The following is a 23,129-nucleotide window of genomic DNA, read 5'->3' on the forward strand; positions in this document are numbered from 1 at the left end:
ATTTTTCATTTAGATCCAGTAGACAAAGACTACATCAAACTCAAAACGGGGTCAGCTTTTTGTGTGTGTGGGGGAAAAAAAGACTTCAAGTGAAGATTAAATCCACACAATTCTGCCCCCCTGTGGAATGAGTGGATTATGGGTAACCGGACCATAAATTCAAGAGGTTACAAAGTGACAAGAAGTTAATATAAAAGAAGCAGCACTAGAAAAAACAGCTAGTACATTTTGAAACCAACTGAATCATTCACTCTATTCTTTCATACAACATATATTCTGATGTAAAATTAACCTTTTATCTTTATTTGTTAAATTTAATAAAATTAGTTAGTTAATAAATGAATCCAAGGCAAACTGTTTGGCACACGTTTGAAAGAAATGAATTTATTGACACAATCTCATTAGATTCAGGTAAATAAGTCACCTGCTAGTTATATAATTGTGATGGACACTTGATGAAATGTTTAGCAAGTGTTTTTTTTTTCTGTGTGCATTTTGATGTCTAGCTTAGTGCGAGCAGGGACTTTGATGGCGCAGGAGTACAAGCATTGTTTGAATAGGAATCTTAGCTCACAGCAGGAGGCTAACAAGCAACAACAGAGGAATAGAGAGGATTACATCCTCATGAGAATGACGGATGAGAACAAGCAAGGGGGGCATTTAATGGGCTATGCTCAAGGAAGCATGTCCTTTCACAAGATGATGCTTAATACCTAACCCAACAATATAGCTAATTCCTCTCCTGTAAAGTGCAGGACTGCAGGAAATATCTTGGACCACATGTAATGATACTGTTTGGACAGTTCTATTTAAACAAGGAATACACTAATCTGTAGTCTGTTGAACATCCATATAGGCTGATATTAACCAGTTGACAAACATTGGCCCATAAGGAAATAATGTGGCATGCATCTATGTAAGTATCCAATATGTATCTGATGTGTCTCATCAATTTAAAGCTGGCAAGCTGGTATGACAACTGCTGATTTAGAGAACATTTTTATTAGGCAGAAAGAGACGCTTGTTGGTTTCTTTTCCACTTCTTCTTTATGGTTAAATATGAAAGAAAATATTGGCAGTGTGGGAATCAAACGTTGTGTCTAAGAAAGATCACCAACATGCAGTTTGTAAGACACTGCAGTGACATTCAAGAGGGACTACAAGTAACATTTTAAAGACATTCAAACACATAGCTTTTTTAAAGAACAGACACAAAGAATTATAATAATGGTTTAAACATTGGTATCCTCCCAGTTTCTTTTTTTCTCTCTTTTTTATTTGGCTTCATTGGACTGGAAAGCTGAAGACAGACAGGAAATGTTGGGAGCAGAGAGTGGGGAGTGACAAAGCGCTGGGTTCAGATTCCAACCCAAGGCTTCTGCGAAGAGTACTATAGCCTCTGTACAGAGGGCACATGGCATAAATGCTAGGCTATCTGGCACCCTATCCCAGTTTCTTTTTGTTTGTTTTTAATTGGTGATTTAATAATTAAAACATATACTTCTTTGATTATACTTTGAGTGATTGAGGGAGACATTGTAATAATTTCTTCATTCTAACTCCTATTTCTGGGCCGAGGAAAGTAGCTGATCTTGAAAAGTCAACTGAAGAATGAAGCTGACAATCACAGAGAAAAGTCCCACTCCTGCTGTTTTGAACCTGGGTGAATCAGCAGGAAAAAAACATGTACTTTTTCATCCTGGTAAGAGACTGCATCTTAACAACTGCACTCCACCACATCCAGAACAAACTGGCCAATTTTAATGTCAGCAAAATGTCACTTCATCATAAAAGCGTGGCCTTCTCTAAGCATCTGGCTCACGTGGCTCTTTCTTCACAGCATGCCACTATACATCCACTACATTAGGCTTACAGTAAATGACATTCATAATAGGCCCTCCATACCGTAGGTTGAGGGTTACAAATATAATCTATAACATGTTTCTTTGCTAAGCTGAGCTATTTCGAAAAGCAACTCATAAATACAAGTTAAATAAAGCAGGGAGATTGGTGTGCAAAGATATGCTTTTTCAGGGATGTGGTAGAAATTGAATTAAACTATTTGACAGTATTTAAGCAGCACTTCATAGAGTAAAAGTGCCTGCACGATACTAATTATGTATCAGGTTACATTAAGCAATTCAACAGATGTAGCTGTTGCATCACAGAACATCGTCAAGTCTATTCACTGTCATCAGACCAAGCGAAGCGTCCCATCCCCAGAGTCATGTTGATTTTGCGTCCTTCTCTGACACAGCTCGACACGGAGGAGTTCTGCCTCGCCTGCATGTTGACCCGCATGCCCGAGTGCAGCACAGGAAGGCCAAAGTCCAAGGAAAACACGTCGTCAAAGCCTTTCATCATCACCGACTGCAGATTCACCTCTTCGTTACCGGAGGTTGTGATCTGACAGGACATCTGTGAACTGTTTGACTCCTCCATCTTTGACTGATAATACGACTGAGCACTTATCTTTTTAGCCACAGGTAAGAAGAGCTGAGAGGCAGAGACACATGGAGACACAGAGGGAAGAGAAAAGAACAGAGGATAGAAAGACAGACAGAAAGTCAGAAAGGAAGAAAAGAATAAAAAGTAAATCTCTTTTGAAGCCAGAAGTGTAAATTAGGAAAAATACATTTCAATGCCAAATGCGGTTTGATTTAGAAAAGCAACTTTTTTAAAGGCAAGTAAACAAAACAGATCAACAAATTAAGGGTAAGTCAGGAAAACAAAGGTAAGGAAACAGGAAAGGATTTTATTGCACTTGAGTCAAGGTTAAGTCAACTATAAAACCTCAAACAATAGAACCTGTGTGTTGTTGAGTAACAGCTTCTGTGGCCTTCAGTAACACAGGGTTTTGTTTGTAAGAACATAAGTGAAAACAAAAGTTTTTAGGATGCAAAAATATAATGCTAAACTGCCAGAGGCTGACAATATACACTGGTAGTTTGCTCATTCCTTACTTTTATTTTCATTTCACTGCTGTTTCCCTCAGAAGAGGCTTAGAGGAGCGAACACAGACGTGAACTTGTAAAAGTGAGGTGACGGTGCTGCTCTAACGCCTTGACAGGTGGTGGTGAATATCCCGGAGGTGAAGGTGGACCAAGGTGGAGAGGGGATAATTGGGAACTCACCGGGCTGTTGGATTGTTCGACAAGTTTGCGCTCCCACATCTTCAGACGCCGCTCTCGCTCTTTCAGCTCCTGCTCTTTGGTGCTCAGGTCTCTCTCCAGCTTCTTCAGTCTTTCAAGTGTGGCCTCGATCTCAATCCTGCAGAATACAGTCAGAAACAGAACAATAATAAACACAACATAAACAATTATCTCAAGATTAATTTGTGAAAAACACCATGCTATTTTTTGTTACATGATTTCAAATGGTCTTATTATATTATTTACAAAGGAGTGTTTGGGTCACTTAAAGAAAACAATCTCATATTTTGAGAATAAAGTCAAGCACAAAGTTTTATTATTTAGAAAATGACAGTTTAGCTGAAATAAAGTTGTAAAATCAAGAGACTAAAGTTGCTAAGTATGAAGTTATCTCTTAATATCCTGTGACTAAGGCTGTAAAATTACAAGAAAAGCTTTATGCCATTTGACAATATATGTCTCAGAACATAAGAAGTCTGTCGTTTCAGTGTCTCTGGTCAAAATAACAAAGGCTCCGTAGCCTGAAATTATGATTTTTTTTCCTGATCTTTTGACATGTTATTGAGAGATCACAATGTTATTAGAATATTATTTTATATATTTTTTACATGCACATTTTATATAAAGCCTCTGAAAGAAACTTTCTTTTGATTGAACAAGGAGGATTCTTTGGAGTTTTTTTTCTGAGATGAAAACAGCATTTCCCATAAGCACCATCCCTAAGTGTTATAAAGATGTGGTTCTTGCAAATGTGTGCATTTGTTTTCAATCAAGTGAATTAAACTTAATCTACTTTGTGATACTACTTTTCCTCTGTTGATTTGTATTTTGCAGGATGCAAAGCAAAAAGGTTATAATCTAATTTGTGGTTAAGTAAGGTCACTAACTGTATGTATGATAGTACAGATAGCAGTGGTGAATACTAAAATTTAATAATAAAAATAAACTTTTCTGTAAACAACTCAGTGTTGTTCTAAAGTCAGAAAGTGATTAGCCTGCATCTGAAGCCCTGAATGCCAAGGACAGGACAATGTCTCATGTTCACTTCACGCTGGGGACGTTTGTTTTGCTCAGCAGGTGGGGCTGAATATTATGTCAGAAAATTCCATGCTGTGCTTCAGACCAACAAAAACTCTCCCACTTTTTGTCCACAAACACATGAAACACAGACAGGAAAGCACATTTTTACTTCTCCTGGTCCTTAAGTAACCCCACCCTGACATTTCCCAACCCAAACAATTCTCAGTCTTGCTTAACTTCCTGAATAATTGGTGCAGTTTGCCTCACTAGTTTGCAGAATTGTTTAGTGAGCTCTTTTTTTTTTTTTTTTTTAAGATTTATTTTTGGGCTTTTTGCCGTTTTCTGATAGGATAGTGGGTAGAGTAGGAAATCGGGAGAGAGCTGGCAATGGAAAGCAGGAAAGGAGCCTCAGGTCAAACTTGAACCCAGTTCGACCTGTTGAAGCCCTGTTTGAAGGACTATAGCCTCTGTGCATAGGGCACAACCAAACCGCTCGGCCATTTGCGCCCTCTAATGAGGGTTTTTTAAAACTCTTTTCAAAGACAATCTCTAGATAAGTAAATTGACGGCTGTTACTTTAACACTCTTTATTACAACAAACTGTGACTGAGTTACCAGTAAAAGTTAATGTTGTCCTATTGTTACATTGTCCCATCTCCCCCATCCCATTTTCAAGCCCAGCACAGTTTAGCAGATGGCTGTTCCGTCATGAGCCTGGGTCTGCTGAAGATTTCTGCCTGTTAAAAGGACGTTTTTTCTTGCCACGCTATGACGGATTAAGCTGGGCTCTTGTAATATAGCCATAAGTAAGGTCCTTTACCTGCTTTTTGTAAACATAACAATGAGCATGGTCTTGTTACCTGCTCTTTTGTTAATGTTAACAGACAAACAGTAAGGTCCTTTACCTGCTTTTGTAAAGTGTCTTGAGATAACGCCTGTTATGAATTGACGCTATATAAATAAAGATTGATTGATTGATTGACATTGGTTAGCAACAAATAACAACAATATAATAACATCAGTTTAAAGCACGAGTGGCTTTTAGCATACCAACATTTAGCATCTTGACATTTAATTAGATGCTAAGCATTATCATTGTAAGCGTGCAATTATATAAGCACTTGATACATGTTAGCATGCTGATATTAGCTTTCGGGTCAAGCACCGCTGTGTCTAAGTACAACCTTACATCTTCTCCTAACATGCTAGCTAGCAAACAAATACTAAGTTTAGGGCATAAAGATTTTCCAATTTTAAAAGCTTTGCTTTAGTGCTGCAGAGAGGATGTTATAGTATATACGTCTCAAGTGTCACTTTGCATTTCTACTTTAGCACACGATATATCAGTTTGCTTAGCTTGGTAGAAATAGCACTAGATAAAGTTTTAACAAACAACACAAAACGATTAAGACAATTCAATGGAAACTATCTTGTTATATGTACAAAGCTAAATGGTAATTCCTACACTTTGTACCTAATATGGTTGCTGTCGCTCTCAAACAAGCTAACAGTCAACACTTAACCTAGATAGAAAGTTTCTTCTTGAAATTTTTATAAAGCTGCACTATATCAATATGCACCATACAACATATTTACAGATCCCACTGCTTGGAAGTGTCATGTCTCTGGCCAAATTTCAATCTCAAACCTATAGCCTAGCACTGAACCCTCCTGGACCTTAATACTATGGCATGCAATGCACAAGTCTGTGAGGGCTTGGATTGTATAAAAAAAGACCAAACTGAACACACTATCTCAGGACATCATATCATATGTCATATCATATGTTGCCATAAAAGATAATAAGGCATTAAACAATCAGAAACAGTTGTCTCTACGTAATGGGGCTATGAATTAAAGCCCTATTTATATTGTCTTTAAAAGGTAGTAACAGAAGTGTTACAGGGGCAAGACAGTATCAGCTGAGCCAGCGGGAGAGCGCTCATGTCTTGCTGTGTGTGTATCCGGAGCTCCCGCTATGTTGTGCTTCTGCAACGCTGAAATGCAATGAGAATTCAAAGACTGGTATAATAATATAAAGTCGCCGCGGAATTAAAATGAATATACAAAGACGTAACGATGGTTGGGCTTAGATATGGCTCTTTTTTCAGGAGGAAAAGAGGTTTAAAAAGGACTATTATTGAATACTACTTCAACAAACTGATAAATTTTTTTACATTTAGTAGTGGGCCACACATTCAGTTCCTTCAAGCAAACAAGTTTTTAATGAACTCTGGGTAGGTTCCTTAAGAAAGTCTGCAGAAATTTGGACTCATCATTTTGCGTTTTAAAATCTATATCAGAGCCCACATGCTCTTGACAATTTGTCAGTGGGACAGCACTAAGCACTCATTGAGATCGGGCATCGTTCCTCTTAAGTGAAGCTTCTTCCTGCTCTGATCACCCAGAGGCATCTACTTCTAATAAAAACCAGCTTAATCCATAGTAAAAGAAAACCTGAGCTACATGTGTCTCTCTGTGTTTAACATTTTCAATGTCTGTTTTCCAGCAGTGAGCTCCAACCTGCTCCACCTGCAGATGGCTGCCTGGACATGATGCCACCAGCACAACTTCTGAGGAAAAGCTCAGAGCACAGACAAGCCCCGCTGAGATGCAGACAGAGAATAAAGTAACAGCTGAGACTCAGGCTGTGCTGAACATCACCAAACCTCCAGCTGCTCATACAACCCAATTAAGCACTTCTACTTGAAAAAGATGGTGATTATTTTTAGGGCCTTATGGGTAAAGAGAGGAAGTATATCCAGATGGATGATTCTTTGGAGGTTTTTATGCCTTTATGTAGCTATCAGTGTAATTATTAAAGATCTATATGCACAATCTCAAGTCTTTTTTGTGTTTCTCGGCCCCCGTCAGCTACATTTCCACATCATTCTTCAAAAACAGTTGCACATTTCCTTAGGCAGAGGCACTATATTGGTGAAAAAAACAGTAATAAATACATTTACTGGGCTGATCTCATTACCTCCATTCAGCCTTGTTGTGAAGGAAAGAGTTGCACTGTTGAGGAAGTTGGCTGTCGTTCGACATGGACTCCAAAGTGGAGAGGATCTGCTTGAACATTGGCCTTCCCTAAATCAATATGCAAACATTTGCACTGTATGAGATTCAAAGGAAACCATATATTTGTTGGTTATTTGCATACTAATGAATACCAGCAAATCGCTCACTTTTGGCTCTGTTGCCCAGCAGTTTCTCATGAGTTCAGCAAAGCTGGCAGGACAGCCACTCGGGATAGTTAACCTCTGAAACACACAAGTGAAGTTGTGGGATGAGCTGCAGGTTAATGTACTAAAGGACACTGAAGAAGGAATGATTTAAAGGAATAGTTTTTTCAATACTGATGCTATCCCTCTTATAATGACCCAACTCTATACAGGAAAGTTAACATCAGTATATCCTAAAAGGAAGAAATATTTGCTTAACAAGATATTCCACACGTTTGACCCCAAGTGAAAACATTAGGTCTGAATATTGGAGAATCACCATAGACTGTAAATAATAATAGAGTCTATGACAATGATATACATATGCAATTTCAACCATTTTAGAATATATGCCACTAAAAATACCCATGAATAAAAATATAAATCTGTTTATCTGCACACAAGACATTTCTTTGTTCCAGGAGTCAATATTAACCAGACCCAATCATTTCACACTAGAGTACCTCATTTTTTTCCACCACGAGCCAGGCCACTTGTAAACCTTCCAGGCCTTTGAAAGGTATCTCACGAGTTAGCATTTCCCACAGCACCTGTCACAGAAGTCAAGAGCCACGGTCAGTAAACAAACCAAACACAAACTGTTCAATCATAACATGTATGTGCATGTCAATATACACAACATCTTTGAATCTACTGCAAAATCTGTAAACACATGAATACTGCAGAGCAGGTGAGCCACATATCATGTCATTTCATATACAAATTAAATTATGAACAATTTTCTCTATTATTTGTCCAAAAAAAATGCAAAATACAGAGTAGACAAAATAATCATTTTAGATTTGCAATGACAGTTTAAGGCTACAATGAAGTATAAAAACAGTAGCACCTTGATAATTAAGGCTCAATCAGCTAGTATTCAACTGTGTCAGAAATAACTACCCACATAGGCATCTCAGAAAATAAGATCATGAAAAGGAAGAGGAGAGTTTTGTACAGTGTGTTTGTACCATGTGTACCATAGTTTAGCATTTCTGCACTTGCCAGCTGCTTCATCTTTCATGTATGTATTTTACTTAAAGAGTCAGCGCCTTAGAAAAGTGGCACAAAAAGCACTCCCTGCAGCTTTGAACACTTCAAACTTCACACTGTTCAAATTTCAACCTTAACATACATAAGTGCGAAACACTGATTTGAATCTTTTTACTTTTACTCTTGCATGATAGGACAAGGACTGTTTGAGCATAAAAAGCTTAATTGGAAATGGTTTCCATTTTTGAAACATTTCTTTTAAAACTATCTGGAATAAAAACATCACAAAAATGTGAAGAGTAAAAAGAGACCACAGGTTTCTAAAGGGCTGTTCTTCAGTACTTATCAGAAAAAACTAATGCAGTAATAGAAACATGCGAGACACTGGTTATTGACAGTTGTTTCACTGAGCTGGAAAGTGCATGTTAACAAGACATTTAAAAAACAAAAGTAAACAGTGTTTTTACACCAAGTCTCCTCTTTGCAGTCAACAAAATTAAAAAATGAATTAAAGAATTCAGCAAATGCCCACAAGATTTTTTTAATGTTATTTTCTAAAACAAGGTCCTGAAGTTGGACTTAATGATTCAGCAAACAAGCTAAATGAGAAGTGTCTGACAGTCAAAAAGCTGCTCAAACTGCTCCACACATGACGCCAGGGCTGTGTACGACTAGTTCTTTAACCCTACAAATTGACAATCTGTCATTCAAACCAACTTGTGCAGTCATTTGCCAGCTGTGCATGAAACTTCACTCTTTTTTTTGCTCTCCTTTCAGACTTGTCACTGTTAATATGAACAACCAAGTGCAACAGCATGAATGACTTCCAGGAGAGCAGCAGCTGCCCATGCTCTAATATCATACACTTCATTGTACCTACACCTACTTTCATTATATCACATTGGTCTTCACAGCTAATTTTACATTTTTAGCCTTATTTTCACTTTGTCTTTTTATTACTGACGTTTTTTTCGTTTATTGCTGTTTTTTCAAAGACAACTAATTACTTGTTTTCACGGCCATTATAGTAATAACTAAACATTAATGTCAGTAATATTAGTATTAGGTCTGTGTGTACACTTAGAGCCCTCAAATAACATCTTTGTATTCACTCTGGATCACATCATGAAGAAAAATGTAATTTTTGTAATATTTCTAAATATTTGTTCCTTGCTCGAAAGTGATGGCCGTTGCCTCTGTGCAGCCTTCACCCTGAGACTCCTCAAAAGACCTGAACATTTGTTTATAACTCTGTTAAATACGGTGGGGTCGCTGATCAGGTTTTAACATGAAGCAATGCTCTTATTCCAAACAGTAACTTTGACACTGTCCTGTGTGCCAAGACAAATTTCATCAAAGTTGTGAAAACATTTCTTTCTGCTCCCTTTCTTTTTGTCACTCACCACACCGTAGGAGAAAGTGTCACATGTCTCAGACACAGGCAGGCTCTGGATCACCTCTGGAGCCATCCAGGGAAATGTGCCCACCAAGGACATGTGTGTTGTGTGGGTCAGGAACTTGGATGCCCCAAAATCACAAATCTATAGAAATGACAACAGCAAAGAAAGAGAATCAAAATAATTCTATGTACATATTTATGTGTGTATTTGTGTGTGTGTGTGTGTGTGTGTGTGTGTGTGTGTGTGTGTGTGTGTGTGTGTGTATATAGTTTTTACATATGTAAAAAATGGTTTTCCTTTGTACATTCGCTCTTTGCAACTGAACTCTAAAGCATGTTGTAAACAACTTAATCAAAAGTCTTTTAAAAGTAAGGCCCATTGGTAGCACTGTCAATGGTTTCTCGCACATGCTAAGATAGTCACTGCCCTCTTGTGTCCATGTACTGTATGTAAACTGTTGTGACAGTGTTTCATACTCCTGCTTCTTTCAAAATATGAAATCAAAGTCCATATTTTCAACTAACCAAACACAACAACAGACCTAACACAATGTGGACCGACATAAACATTCTTTAGGCTTATTTCAAACTTGCCTTGAGAACTTTGTCTGCTGCCAAAACGACTGAAAGACAAAACAGGGTTTAAGTTTTTAGTCCAAACAATAAGCCACATGTATTCACAAAACAATGTATTTTTGAATAATTACAAACAATATCTATTACCGTTCCTGGACTTTAAGTCTCTGTGGATGACCTTAACAGGAGCCTCTGAATGCAGATAGTGCATTCCTACATTTAAAAAAAATATGAAGAAAGGATTGTTAGAGGAAGATCACTGGGAATGTTTTGGTGTATAAATTGTGTGGCTCTGATTAATGACGTGAAAAAATATCTTTTCACAATCTTTCATGAGCTAAGGAGACATTGAGCAGTTTTGAGCTAAAAAGTTTTAGGGATCTACTAATGAGCTCATCAACACTGAAGTTCTCAACTCTTGGACATTTTTATTCCATGTAAAAACACCTACGCTGCCTGCAAGCACTAAAGCTCTACTAAAGCCCCCAAAAAGGGGTTATCAGCGTCAACATCAATAACTGCAGCAAAGGACACAATCCCTTCAGCATGGATTTGAATAAGATGTACTCTACCAGCAGAGTTGTTCTTGTGAAAAGCCAAATGCTTAACCTTTGTCATCTATTGTTATCCAAATCATCATTCATGAGCCTGGATACAAAACTAAACCACAATACTCATACTCAACATAATGTATGGTGTCAGCTCCCAGTTCTCAAATTCAGTTCTTTAATTTTGAGCCCCAATTGATTGTAAATGTATGAGCAAAGCTGAGAAGAATTCTTTTTTAGTTCATTTTAATCATCATTCCTAACACCGTATTAACTTTCACTTTCAATTACTTTTCTCAGAAAAAATAATTATATTTAATCAAAGCAAAAAAAATCTGTTATTGAAAGGCATAACCATTAAACTGCAATTTAATCAAAATAATCAGGGAAATATATGATCAAATTTTACCTCTGGCCATCTCTGCAGCCCACGTCATGATCTGCCCCATGTCCATTTCCTCGCTCTCGTCACTGGAGAGGTAATCGTACAACGATCCACCACTCGCATACTCTGTAGAGAAAAGCGATTATATTTCACTCTATCATTATTTACACAATAACATGTTATTAAAAAGTGTCTATGTATGTATACAACAACAATTATAAGGACTTACTATGGAAAAGTCACACCCCCTCCCCAAATACATCACACCCCCCTCCTCACGCTCCCATGCAAAACAGAAGGATATCAGTTATCATACAAATATACAAGCCAGCAGACTAACAGCTTACGATACAAACAATTGAAATTGAAATATCATAATAAAAAACAGCACATACCATACATTATATACACACATCAAAAGCCAGGCTATTCTATTAATCATTCCTATATAAAATAATGTAAAAATGATATATGTATCATCCTTCATTCCTCACTCTCATCGCTGTACAGCTAATCATACTGATGATGATTGTATGATGATGCATGAATAATATTGAGTGACAGTTTGTGACAGTAAAATCTCTTACAGTGACAAAAGGGATCCTCCTGAGATGTTACATTGCACGTATGAGGGCAATATGTGAGCGCATTATGTGAAAACAATTGCAAGTTGAAATTCTGCCAGACATATCCCGGAAGGCAGCTGATGGCGTTTACAGATTGCTCCTGTCATTGTCGCTTTGGATGAGCTCAATTTATCACAGTGTAACTGGACACTGCGGGGGGTCCAGGAGCCAACATGTTATCAAATCTATCTCAAATGAAACACAAAGAAATAGACTTCATGCTCGCTTTTCAAAAGCTTTCAAATCCCTATACCTCTTTATGGGTCTGGAAAACCATTTAGCCTTTTGCAACACAACCTCAAAACGGTCTTAAAGAAATAAATCTTCAAGGAAGAAACAAGCAAATCAGTTAGGAGTCTGTGTTGCGAGACATGTATCGAAAGCTCAAATAAAATCAAACCAGCATTACCCTACCTGCCAAAACAGCAGGAAACCCTCTGTTTGTGCATAATTACACAATCATGTTCCAACACACCAATGTAAACATGCATCGGCGCCAAGGCAGGCGTCTAATTAACAAACATAAAATACACAAATTTATGAGGTTTTGTTATCACTGGTCTTTGTAAGAAAAGCTATCACACAGCAGATGTACAGACTTGTATCTTGCATAACAGCTACTAACCGTATTACTGGTGAAGTCAAGTCAGCTCCTGCACTTTATACGTGTCACCAATTACGACTATACGAGGTTCTGGACCTACTCTTCAGTATCATCCACATCTTCAAAAGTTCATTTGTGTAAAGTCAGAGAAGATTTTTACTCAGCCTGAGTGAAACAACAGGCCACCTTATAGTGTAGCTAAGAGGTGAATACCGGATGTAGGTGAAAGCAGAGTAGAGTGTTAAACTCGTACAAGTTGCTAGAGACTTAGAGTACAGGTCTCTCAAATAAAGAAGACGGCCTGACGCTTTATGTCAACAGACGGAGGATATTTATAACCGAGCTGATGAATGTGGACACGGCACGGTCAGGATGGCTATAAACTTCTTTCCTGTATCTGCTTTTAATTAGAGTCTGCTTTGATAAATGGAGACACCAACATGCTCCTTGACGAACAAAACCTTACCCCCTTTCATAGCTGCAAATACCAACAGAGGCTGTCCAGGAGTCCTGTGCTTTTTAAATCTGATTCTGTGAGTTACATTTGAAAACCGCAGATTTGGTGATCCCAACTTCACTTATCTTTTCAGTAAAAGACTTCTGGTCATTTGTTTACAGTTCTCTTTACTAATGCTCAAATGTCACATGAAAGGTCTTCAGCTTAAAATCTTGTGAACTTTTTTTCCTCTTTTATACACAAGACAAAACTTCCCAATTTGTGTTGGCTCATTCACAGTAAGAAAATATGAAAATATACAATCTCTGAAGCTATAGTCGCTCAAGAGTCACATGTAAGGTAATATGACTGAAGTTATAAGGTTTAACTAAAAAAACAGGGGAAGAGGAGGGCAGCAGGGGTTTTGTAGAGGCAATACTTACCCAGCTTTGTTACAGTGTCATATTGTACGCTATTTTCATTGTACTGCAATGCAGCGTTGAAGTAGAGATACCAAAGCCATTGACTATTAAAGATCAATCTTCTACCTTTCTCTATTTATCAATAAGAAGAGGTTTTAGATGGTTTGTTGTGGAGAGAGATCGATCCCTTCATGTTTGGGACAGCACACTTTACCAACAGGGTTGTTTTTTTTAATCACCACTGAATAATCTTCAAGACTTTCACATTTTATGTTTGGTTTGAAGAAAGAGGTATTTTCTTTTTTATATTAACATTTTGTCAAGAATTTTTAAAACAGACAGTTTTCATGTTTCTCCTATTTTTTGTTTGTTTTTGTTTTTGTTGGTAGCAAGTCATGCAATTAAAGGAGAAATACTTGAGTAGATCGATGTAAGAATGTTAGCAGTCGTACAAACACAAGGCATTTATTTCACAAATAAATAGCTGAACTATCACTGATCATTTCAAAATGTATGCCAACACCAAAAGTCTACTATTCAAACCTTTAAAAGGCTTTTTGTTTTTCAGTATGTTCACTGTTTCAGACCCTTTACTTTAGCTTAACTGTAGCTGTATGTCACATTTCCAATAAGGAAAAATAGGATTGACCTATTCCAGTCCGACAGGTCTGTTATTTGATGATACAGCACGTTCATAATTTGCGCAGTTACATTCCAGTCCTCCTTAACACTCCTTAATACAACGTTCATTCATCCCAGCCTCAACCAACTGATCCAGTAAGAGAGCTCTGGAAACTAAGATGTTTATATAAAGGGACTTGGTAGCAGTGAACAAACAAACCATTTAAATCTGCATGAATGTGACCAATATTCCTACAGCATAATTTTAGGATCTGATGCTGTTGTCCCACTGACACTTCCGATTGTTCTATAGGAGGCATGATCAAAAAGGTAGAACCACATTCTATGAGGGTTTTTAAAAAAAAAAAAAACACACAGATCTCATGATGTTCGAAAGCAAGATAAGAGATAAAAGAAGTCTGGTCACATTTCTTGGAAAAGTAAAATCTAGTCTATGACATGATATCTGGTGACATCCAGCTCTCATGTGGGTGAAGTTTATGAAGTGTTAGATGCGACTAATGAGTAATCCCAGGTCTGTCATATACCTTAAAATAACAGCTCTCGTCAGATGGTGTTTCTGGGTCCACCCTTAAAGGCTCTAACGATCAGTCTTTGATGTAGACTGGCTAAACATGTCAACAGCATATGACACATTCTACTATTTACATTTACACAGAGCTGTTAGTACTCAACTGCTGCCTCAGGGATGCTTTGTGTATAATAGCTGTTCAGAAGAGGGGGTCATCTTTATTTCTTATCATTCCTTAATCATCACAAAATCCATAAACAGAAGGAAAGAATGAAACCCAATTAAACCTACTGCCCTGTTAAGTTTGTGCATAAGCAGAGGGCCCCTTTTTTTTCGTCAGCTTCATTTTTCCCAGTCACTAACCTCCACACAAAAAAAAGGGGCACAAAGCTACTGTATGTGTGCCCTTCCTGAACGCTCTTACACAAATGCTTCCATAGAAACCTCTGCACCATTCAGTGATGAGCAAACTGAACCTGCTGAAAACACACTCTGCATTTCACGCTGATAGTGTAGAGCAGTAACTCTGCAGCACACTCATTCTTATTATATACATGTATGTATGTTTGTATATGAACTGTAGGTGACACTGACAACAGCTTTTGAATTGCCCCCCAGGACAAATAAAGTTTTGTTTTTAAATGTTTTTGTTTAATTCAAAATAAACAACCTCTTACCAGTGACGATTCCATAGTTGGGAGCTTCAACAATGGCGCCATAAAACTGGATGATGTTGCGGTGGCTGAGGACGCTGAGGATTTCAGCCTGAGCAATGAACACACGGGGAGAGGACATCATGAAAGAAAGAAGAAAACAGGTTCACAAGATGCTTCAGAGAAAAGATTAAGAGCGTAAAACCATGCTAGCAGACATCAAGTTACAATCAAAATGCTAATATGATATGTGCTAAGAGGTAAACTGTTTTCAAGTATGAAACTAAAGTAGACACAAGGTAACTGTTTTACGCTCTCTGTGTTGTACGTAGTACAGATGGTAATCTATCTAATTGTATTCTATGTTACTTGAGGTATTTTTATGATTGTCCTGTCCTTTGTTTTACTTGTTTATGTAAGTGGAACCAAGCGGTGTGTGTTTTTTTCTACAATTTTTTTTAAGTCAGATTCCACCCGGGGGAAAATAAAGTATATCTAATCAGTGAGTTTGTGGTAGAGTCTGAAGATCACCAAAGAAAATGGAATTTATTGACTGGGAAGAAAAGTTACTTACATGGGGGACGTAATGGAAAAAGCCTTTAAACATTCATCCTCTGAAGACCATCAATAACTTTTTACTCTCAGGCCAAACTCATTGTGGTGCGTAAGGAAAAGTCAGGGGGTCATCAAAGTGTGTGTCATACTTTCCATGTGGGACCATGAATGTTTTCATGACATCCCATAGTAATCTCTGAACGTGTTGATGAGATGTAGTATGTCAGTCTAAACCAAAGTTGTGACAAGATAAACATTACCTTGCCTTAATCTTTAACGCTAGCAAAGCTAAAGTAAAGGAGAAAAATTACATATAACATTAGAAATGGACAGAATACTGGGCCACTGACTGGCCCAGAGGAATCACTGTTAGATTACTGCTTGAATGAACAGAAACCTGACATAACCAATTCATTTAATTGTCGCCAAACACTATAATTAAAAGAACAATTGCTTCACTGTGAAAGGATCACATTATTGTTTGCAGGGAACAATCATCTCTCCAACACTTGAGCAAATTTGAATGAAAATCTGAGATCTGAATTTCATAAAAGAAACAATGAATACCTTTTTGAACATCTTATCGCAAGCCAACAAATGTTTTACAATTTTCCTGAAAAGATTTCAAAGATAATTGTTTTTTTGTCTGAAAGACGACGAGCCTGAGCTTTCAAAGAGGTGTCAAGAAAAGTCCCGATGATAATTGGGCCGAATACATTCTTTTATTTAGCAATATTGTTTCTTTTGCAGCACGTTTCCAAGAGTGGGGGAGTATAATGACCATGAATGATGGGTACAGAAGTCACCACATCCTGCTAAATGGGGTAGCAATTTAAATGATTACTACACTGACAATTAAAAAGTATATGAAAAGCTGTGGCAATTATGACTCCTACCTCATTTTCAATCTTGAGCAGTTTTTTCACAGCCACCTCTTTGTCCTGGGAGATCCACCTGGCTCGGTAGACACTTCCGAAGCTGCCGCCGCCACAGTTCTCGTAGAAGTGGATGTCATCAAACTTGATTTGTACGAAAGAGGCGCTTGGAGACAACATCTCATAATGACACTCAGCACCAACTCAGATTCTGGAGGAGAGGGATCACAGGGAAGGAAGGAAGCCTGGTTCACTCAACAAAGTCCTCTATTGTAAAATAAACATACTGCTACTGTGCATTCCTCTGAAAGTAACTGTTTCAGAATGTCATGAGCCTCTAACATGATGCAGATAGGCTTATTCTGTATTTAGTGTCCTGGTCATGATCCTTGTTTTGGCTCTGGGATTTACTGTATCTATCTCTGAGCACACACACTCCTCATCCTTGGTGTAAGCAATGAGTTCAGGAGGATCCAGGCCATGCTTGTATAAGACAGAGGGTACGCCTATGTGCTGCGATCATGCAGCCAAAGTCGGGGACTATTCTAGCACGGTCTACTGTGTTCAGGAATCTGAAGGCCACAATCAGAGACTATAAAAAATAGAAGATCTAACATTCTCTTCATCATTTAAAAAAATAGGCTCCCCATGACTGTGTTAGGGTCATAAGCAGTATTTGTGAAAGCCAGGGTTACATTGACTCCAAGCTAGAGCACGCACAGATTGATGAGCACATCCTTTTATTTGTCGGTAACAGCATAAAAGCATCTTGTAAAGAAATAATTCCCTCATTACAGGAAATTGTTGCTCTGTTATTGTTCATGGGTTTCCATTTATAGCCGAGCAATTACGGCTTTTAAAAGGCTGTTACCTGGGCCTTCGTTGGGATTGCTGTACCTCCCAGAGAGAAATGCCTTCATTGTCACAAAGGGGTGCCACTGCTTCTGCATATTTTCTTGCATTCATGCTATACATAGCCTCACAGCAATCTGCTCAGTGGACCAGCCCACAGTATTGTCCGTCCACACCAGAGACCAGGTTTGCTGGGACATGGTAGCACTTCTGCTCTCCCTCCTGCCAATTCTCACTAAATAGCAGACACTGCTGTAAGCACTGCAACCATTCTGGCTGGTATGTCAAACCACAGGTAGCCAAATCACTAGAGTCAAAATGAAAAATAAAGGCACAAAGCTTGCAGATAGTGTTATCTTTTATTTTACATGCTAATAGCAGCAGCATTGTGACATTTATATAGATATTATTTTACATTTTAATCTTTAATGCTCTGGTAGGCAGTACATGTAACAATACATACTGGTTTTGATTGTGCAGCATAATTAGAGGGCATAAGTTGTTGATGAACAATAAAGAGCACAAACATCGCTAAGTTCTAAGACTGCGTGTGATTATGACTGTAAAAAAAGTCCCTAATTGAGCTGATGAAATGTAACGCAATGTATCACAACAAACAACTTATCAACAACCAACACGCATAAGTATGTGTTCTGAGAATATCACGCACGTGCATTATCGTGGTATTGCCAACCATAATGGAGACTAAATGCACTGTCAGTAAGTTTCCATGTGAATTATATTGAACTTTTACTATCTATAAGGCATAATAAACAATACATACCGACATTAGGTGTGAAGTTTCCGGTTTCAGAACAGCTCTTCGTCGCTGCAGAACTTTTCGCGTTAACCAAAATTAAACTCTGTGTAAGAAATTACACAGAAAGTCAGATTTCCGGGAAATCTCATGTGACGTTTTAGTATTTCTCTACTCTCACCAGCCCAGTGGTGGTTATACTGGTTGCACAACTTCTTCAAGCAGCAGCAGCTTTAGCAGATAACATCGGACCGGACTGTTTCCAGTCACCATCCTGATGACAACAGCTCCCCCTGCTGCACCAAATCGGAATGACTCCATGGAGCCTCCAGTTGTTTTGCTTGTCCTGGGACAGTGTTGCTCCATGTGAGAGACTACATTTAAAATTGTTGCTTTGGAAACTGCAACATGCTTGTACTGTTTTTCTTTGTTTTGTCTAGTGGTCATTTTCACATAGGAAAACTATTAACATCTTTAAGTACCAAACTTCGGTGCTATTTTGATACATTTCTTCTGTATTTTAATTTATAATGTTGCTCTAAATATTGAAATTACCTACTTCTACCTGTCAGCCACAGTTATTGCTTAATTTATATGAGAAAGATTTTATAGCTATAGTAATTACACTGCCAAGTCACTTATATTTGGAGTTTTCATAGTTGCTACTTATCACAGATCCTTCAACAAAGTTGTGTAAAGTCTGTAATTAGAAATCAACCATTTTCACTTTTACTTTAAGTATTTAATTTGTTTGTTTCTTTAAAGTCAAATTAGAAAAATATACTTAGAACATCTGCTTTATAAGACATTAGCGTAGGATGGTAATCTGTCCATTAAACTTTTCAAGTGAAATTCAAGCACACTGTGTAACCTGAAAACACATTTAATGAAATGTTTGCAAGTGAGACAGTGTGCAGGAGTTTTACTTAAATCAACAATTGCAATGTTAAAATATATGGTGTTCCTCAAAACATCCCCTTCACGACAAACTCCCAAATCTATGTGATTTCAAAATACCAAGATTGGAAAAAACTTCAAGAAATCCAATATTTTACCTTTAAAAAATGACTGGACCAAACAATAATGACAGCACAAGTGACAAAAACATCTAAAGTATTTAATATTTACAGCACAGAAAAGTTTTTTTTGGTCATTTACTGTATGTGAGACTTCAAAGAAAAATGTGCTCACATAAATAACATAATCATAATAGCTCTTTGCATGCCCAGGTCAAAATAAATATCTGTTTACAGTTTACAACACATAAGAATCTCATACACTTAAATATGTATAAATATTGTTTAATACAAAAGATACGAAACAAATATCATAAAGTATCATAAATATGAAGTTTAAAGCATCAGTGTTTACGTCTGAAATGTTAATCTTGTGATAAAGACCCCCTAAAGATCTTGAATCTCTTTTTTTCATCAATTGTTGCTTTTGTTTGACTTTGTGAGGATGGAGATATCTGCAGCAGAGTGATATGAGAGGTACTTCATCCACCAACAATTACTGTTGTTAAAATATCACAAATGCCTGTGATAAAAGGGTTTACAAGTCAGCCGTCTGAAACAATGTCTCATTATATGACACGTTATTAGCTACTCCATGTGATTGCCTGTGCTGGAGTCAATTCATCCCAATGTAAACACACACATGACATCATGAATCAGCATCAGAGTGTAACGTTTTGTCTCCCTGAGTGGTTTCAAGACCTGCGGGGCTCAAGTGCATGAGAAAGCTGAGTTAGCGTCCTTTGGTTGTCGATCACGTGGAGCTGACGTACGTAAGTCCGTATACCTGGGTGGTTTTTGCTCGCTAGAGGAGAATCTGGACCTGATTCAGATGAAAAGGTGAGTGAAAATGATTTGAAATTAGTCAAAGAAAACATCAAACAATACCCAAGGTTGAATCTGTCCTTTTCTTTTAAACCGTTTGATATTTCATCCTTGTTTTAGTGAAAAAAAATCATCTTTAGGGTGCACACTTACCGAACGTTTGGCTCCTGCAGTATCTGAGTATCTTCACTGTGTTGGCCATCATCCGCTAAAAGACAAAGAGCTACAGTTAGCAGCAGATATCAGCTATTATCTGTTGGGCTTGAAGAGATTTTCTCCATTTGTAAGATAATAATCAAACCATTTAGAGCCTCACCATTTTCTCAAAATTGACCAAATTGTCGATAAACGTCTTGTTGCCCTCATGAGTGAAGGTCATATCTGGGAAATAAATGATGTAGGGTAGGTGAAAAAGAGTAAAAGGAAGAGTACTTTTTGATGAAAAAGTGATCCCACAACAGAACAACTGTGCTGCATTAAAAATTAACGGCCATCCGATAAACCAGTCTGACCTTTGATCAGCAGTGGCATGAAAGGAATGATGGGAGGATCCAGCTTGGCTACAGTGAGTCGGTACACTCGGTGGTTCCTGGATGGGTCCTGTGGAAACAATCACACTGATCTGAGATCTGCTGTCAGCGTGTTACAACAATTCATCACAGTCACAGAGAAGGATGATGATGCTGCTAAACCCTTACGTGACCAGCTGACAACGAGAGAAAGCTCTTTTTCAACTCAAAGATTAAGACATCCTAATGAATATTTAACTTACCATTAAGTTTTCAAATTCCCCGTAAAACTTCTTGAATTTGCTGGGAAGTTTCTATGAAAAGAGACGACAGCAAAAACTTAATTCTCAAATAGGATAAGAACCCTTTTCATGGTTGAAATGCACCCACCTCCCAGGTCTGGTTCAATCTGCACACTGCTGGGTTACTCAGTCCCATAACGATAGCAAAGAAGGCGTTCAGGTTCTTGTACTCCTTACAGCTATAAGAGAACAGGTGAAACAGTTAAACAGCCAATAAAAAAAATGAACATTTTAAATGAAAAAGTAAAAATAAGAAGTAGGATGGTAATAAAGGGTTTTATTACTGGGCGGCGATCTTGATAAACTTCTTGAGAAGCTGCACCCTCTTACTGAACTGAGAGCACAGACATATCTCAGTGATCACCCAAAACTGGATTTCATTAAACCTCCTCAGGAACAAATCCAGGTTCACTGTGGTTTTCTTCATGTTTTGTCTCCCAATTGTGTGATAGATGAGTTCAAGCTGTCGGACAGCATAGAGAAACAAGTTGTGTTAAACCCAACTCAAGTATCAGTTACAACAATACATGAAAGTGTTTCTGTCTTATTAGGAACATCACATTACATGTCAGGTTTTTTTTGTGTCACAGTCTTACCTCATGTACACAGCTAAAAAGCTCCCAGTCATAGGAAGTCATGTGGTAGGCCACATCTTTAGAGCTCATTAACTCAAAGCTGGTCAGAAACCCTGAAGAGGGACCCTCCTGCTCAGGTAAAGGCGTCTTGAAAAAGAAATTGGTTTTATCTTTTATTTTTATAATCATGATATCGACTGTTTCTGGATGAATGGCATTTTGTTCTAGTGACATAAGCATGGACCAATAAAGTTTAACAAAAGTGAAAGAAAAGATAAGACGCGGGTATTTCAACTGTATAAAATGGTAAGTAAATATATGAAGTTAATATGATTTTTTTAAAACATGGGAGAAAATCTACCCACGAATAATATGACAAACATGTTTTTAGTGTTAAACATTTCTTGTAAAAGGTGTCAAAGATGCACAGTTATGCAATTAAGCCTCTTTTTTCTGATGGCGTGTGTTTCCTCAAAGAAATGAACCCACCAAAGAGTCCAGCTGATCCCTCCGGCAGGCAAACAACCGACCATTTACACTGACGGTAGAGAATACTGATATGTCATTGTGCTTGAAGACGACTTTCTCTGTGGGACAAAATCACAACACAGATTTTAAAAAAAGCATAAATCTCCTTTGAGACAAATAATACACTGAACAAATTATAGTAAATACAGATCCACCATTAAAGCTTTACTGTCTGGCGCTGGTAGCCTAGTAGTCAGTGCGTACACTTCATGTACAATAGGAAGGCTCTGTATCGAGTCCAACCTGTGGCTCCTTTCCCTTATGTCGTTCCCCAACCTCTCACTCCCCGATTTCTGACTCTATCCACTGTCTTATCTCTGAAAAAATGCATAAAATGAGCTTCAGCTTTGACTTCGATGCTAATCAGCATATGTTAGCATGCTAACAATAGGTATGAAGATGTTGAACATGTGAGACTGTAGCTCACAGAACTGCAAACAGGGATGGAGACTCTTTAAAGCTGAGGATTTGTTTGTTTTAGACAAACTCATTCCAGTTTTAATAACCTTGAGAGTTCATGGACAACATCTTATGCCATTCTATTAACATATCGTACCATCTGCCCTGTATTAGCACTTTTAAACAGCAGTATAGGCATGTTCCAGCCAGTGGCAGTCCTTATAAGCATGGAACATTACAAAACATGGCCCGGGTTAGTCAGACCATTCTTTAGCACCGACGATACCGGACATTAACACTCTGCAAACTCACCGCAAAAGACAGCTAATGACTCACTAAATCATTCTGGGATTAATCATTGTATCACCATGCTTTGGCTCTCCCCTTATATGCCATATCCAATCATTTGATTAGCATGTAGCTGCTGCTGCTCTCACCTCCTGCAGAGCTGAGGTGGACAAGGAGCAAGTCCTCGGCTGACCCCAGCTTGTCGGCCACGGCACCGATGACCTCCCTGACTGAGGCCACGACAGGGACACGGATAGTTGTGTAGGTGTGGTCACAGCAGTACACTTTGAGCAGAACTGTGGGCGTAAAACAGAGCAGATAAAGGGACTGTCAACAGCACAGTGTAAAGGAGTGGTGATGCAGTATTGGAAAATTAGATACACAAGTAAAAGAGGTATTAAAAACTGGAAAAAAAATGAAAAAAACTCGTTTTTTTAAGAAATCCTTCTTGGGGGTT

The 23,129-nt window shown here is 38.0% G+C and overlaps 2 protein-coding genes across 4 annotated transcripts in view; both read right to left on the reverse strand.

Moving 5' to 3' along the window:
• Positions 1-840: 840 nt before the first annotated feature.
• Positions 841-18,473, reverse strand: LOC306832553 (mitogen-activated protein kinase kinase kinase 20-like). 3 transcript variants are annotated; one of them, XM_079357332.1, is made up of 13 exons: positions 18,412-18,471; positions 18,258-18,336; positions 16,643-16,832; positions 15,216-15,303; positions 11,322-11,423; positions 10,512-10,577; positions 10,383-10,411; positions 9,793-9,930; positions 7,861-7,947; positions 7,361-7,435; positions 7,156-7,262; positions 3,135-3,270; positions 843-2,496 (listed from the first exon to the last, which is right to left on the reverse strand). In XM_079357332.1, the coding sequence occupies exons 3-13, from the start codon at positions 16,799-16,801 to the stop codon at positions 2,182-2,184; spliced, it is 1,302 nt and encodes a 433-aa protein (XP_079213458.1). In that variant the 5' UTR covers positions 16,802-16,832; positions 18,258-18,336; positions 18,412-18,471; the 3' UTR covers positions 843-2,181. The 3 variants fall into 3 exon arrangements, with proteins under 3 accessions (XP_079213459.1, XP_079213458.1, XP_079213457.1); XM_079357331.1 differs by having other exon boundaries at positions 18,258-18,473; XM_079357333.1 differs by lacking the exons at positions 18,258-18,336; positions 18,412-18,471 and having other exon boundaries at positions 841-2,496; positions 16,643-16,825.
• An 853-nt stretch (positions 18,474-19,326) lies between these two features.
• The window catches only part of rapgef4a (Rap guanine nucleotide exchange factor 4a), a 30,367-nt gene continuing 26,564 nt past the window's right edge, over positions 19,327-23,129 (reverse strand). Inside the window, exons 22-31 of the mRNA XM_079358171.1 lie at positions 22,822-22,968; positions 21,947-22,044; positions 21,479-21,604; positions 21,167-21,345; positions 20,971-21,061; positions 20,844-20,894; positions 20,584-20,671; positions 20,388-20,452; positions 20,225-20,279; positions 19,327-20,069 (exon numbers count right to left, since the gene is read on the reverse strand). Coding sequence (XP_079214297.1) covers positions 19,942-20,069; positions 20,225-20,279; positions 20,388-20,452; positions 20,584-20,671; positions 20,844-20,894; positions 20,971-21,061; positions 21,167-21,345; positions 21,479-21,604; positions 21,947-22,044; positions 22,822-22,968 — 1,028 coding nt within the window. The 3' untranslated portion in view covers positions 19,327-19,941. The remainder of the gene's footprint in view (positions 20,070-20,224; positions 20,280-20,387; positions 20,453-20,583; positions 20,672-20,843; positions 20,895-20,970; positions 21,062-21,166; positions 21,346-21,478; positions 21,605-21,946; positions 22,045-22,821; positions 22,969-23,129) is intronic.

Source organism: Symphodus melops (assembly GCF_947650265.1).
Source record: "Symphodus melops genome assembly, chromosome: 12".
Classification (NCBI taxonomy): domain Eukaryota; kingdom Metazoa; phylum Chordata; class Actinopteri; order Labriformes; family Labridae; genus Symphodus; species Symphodus melops.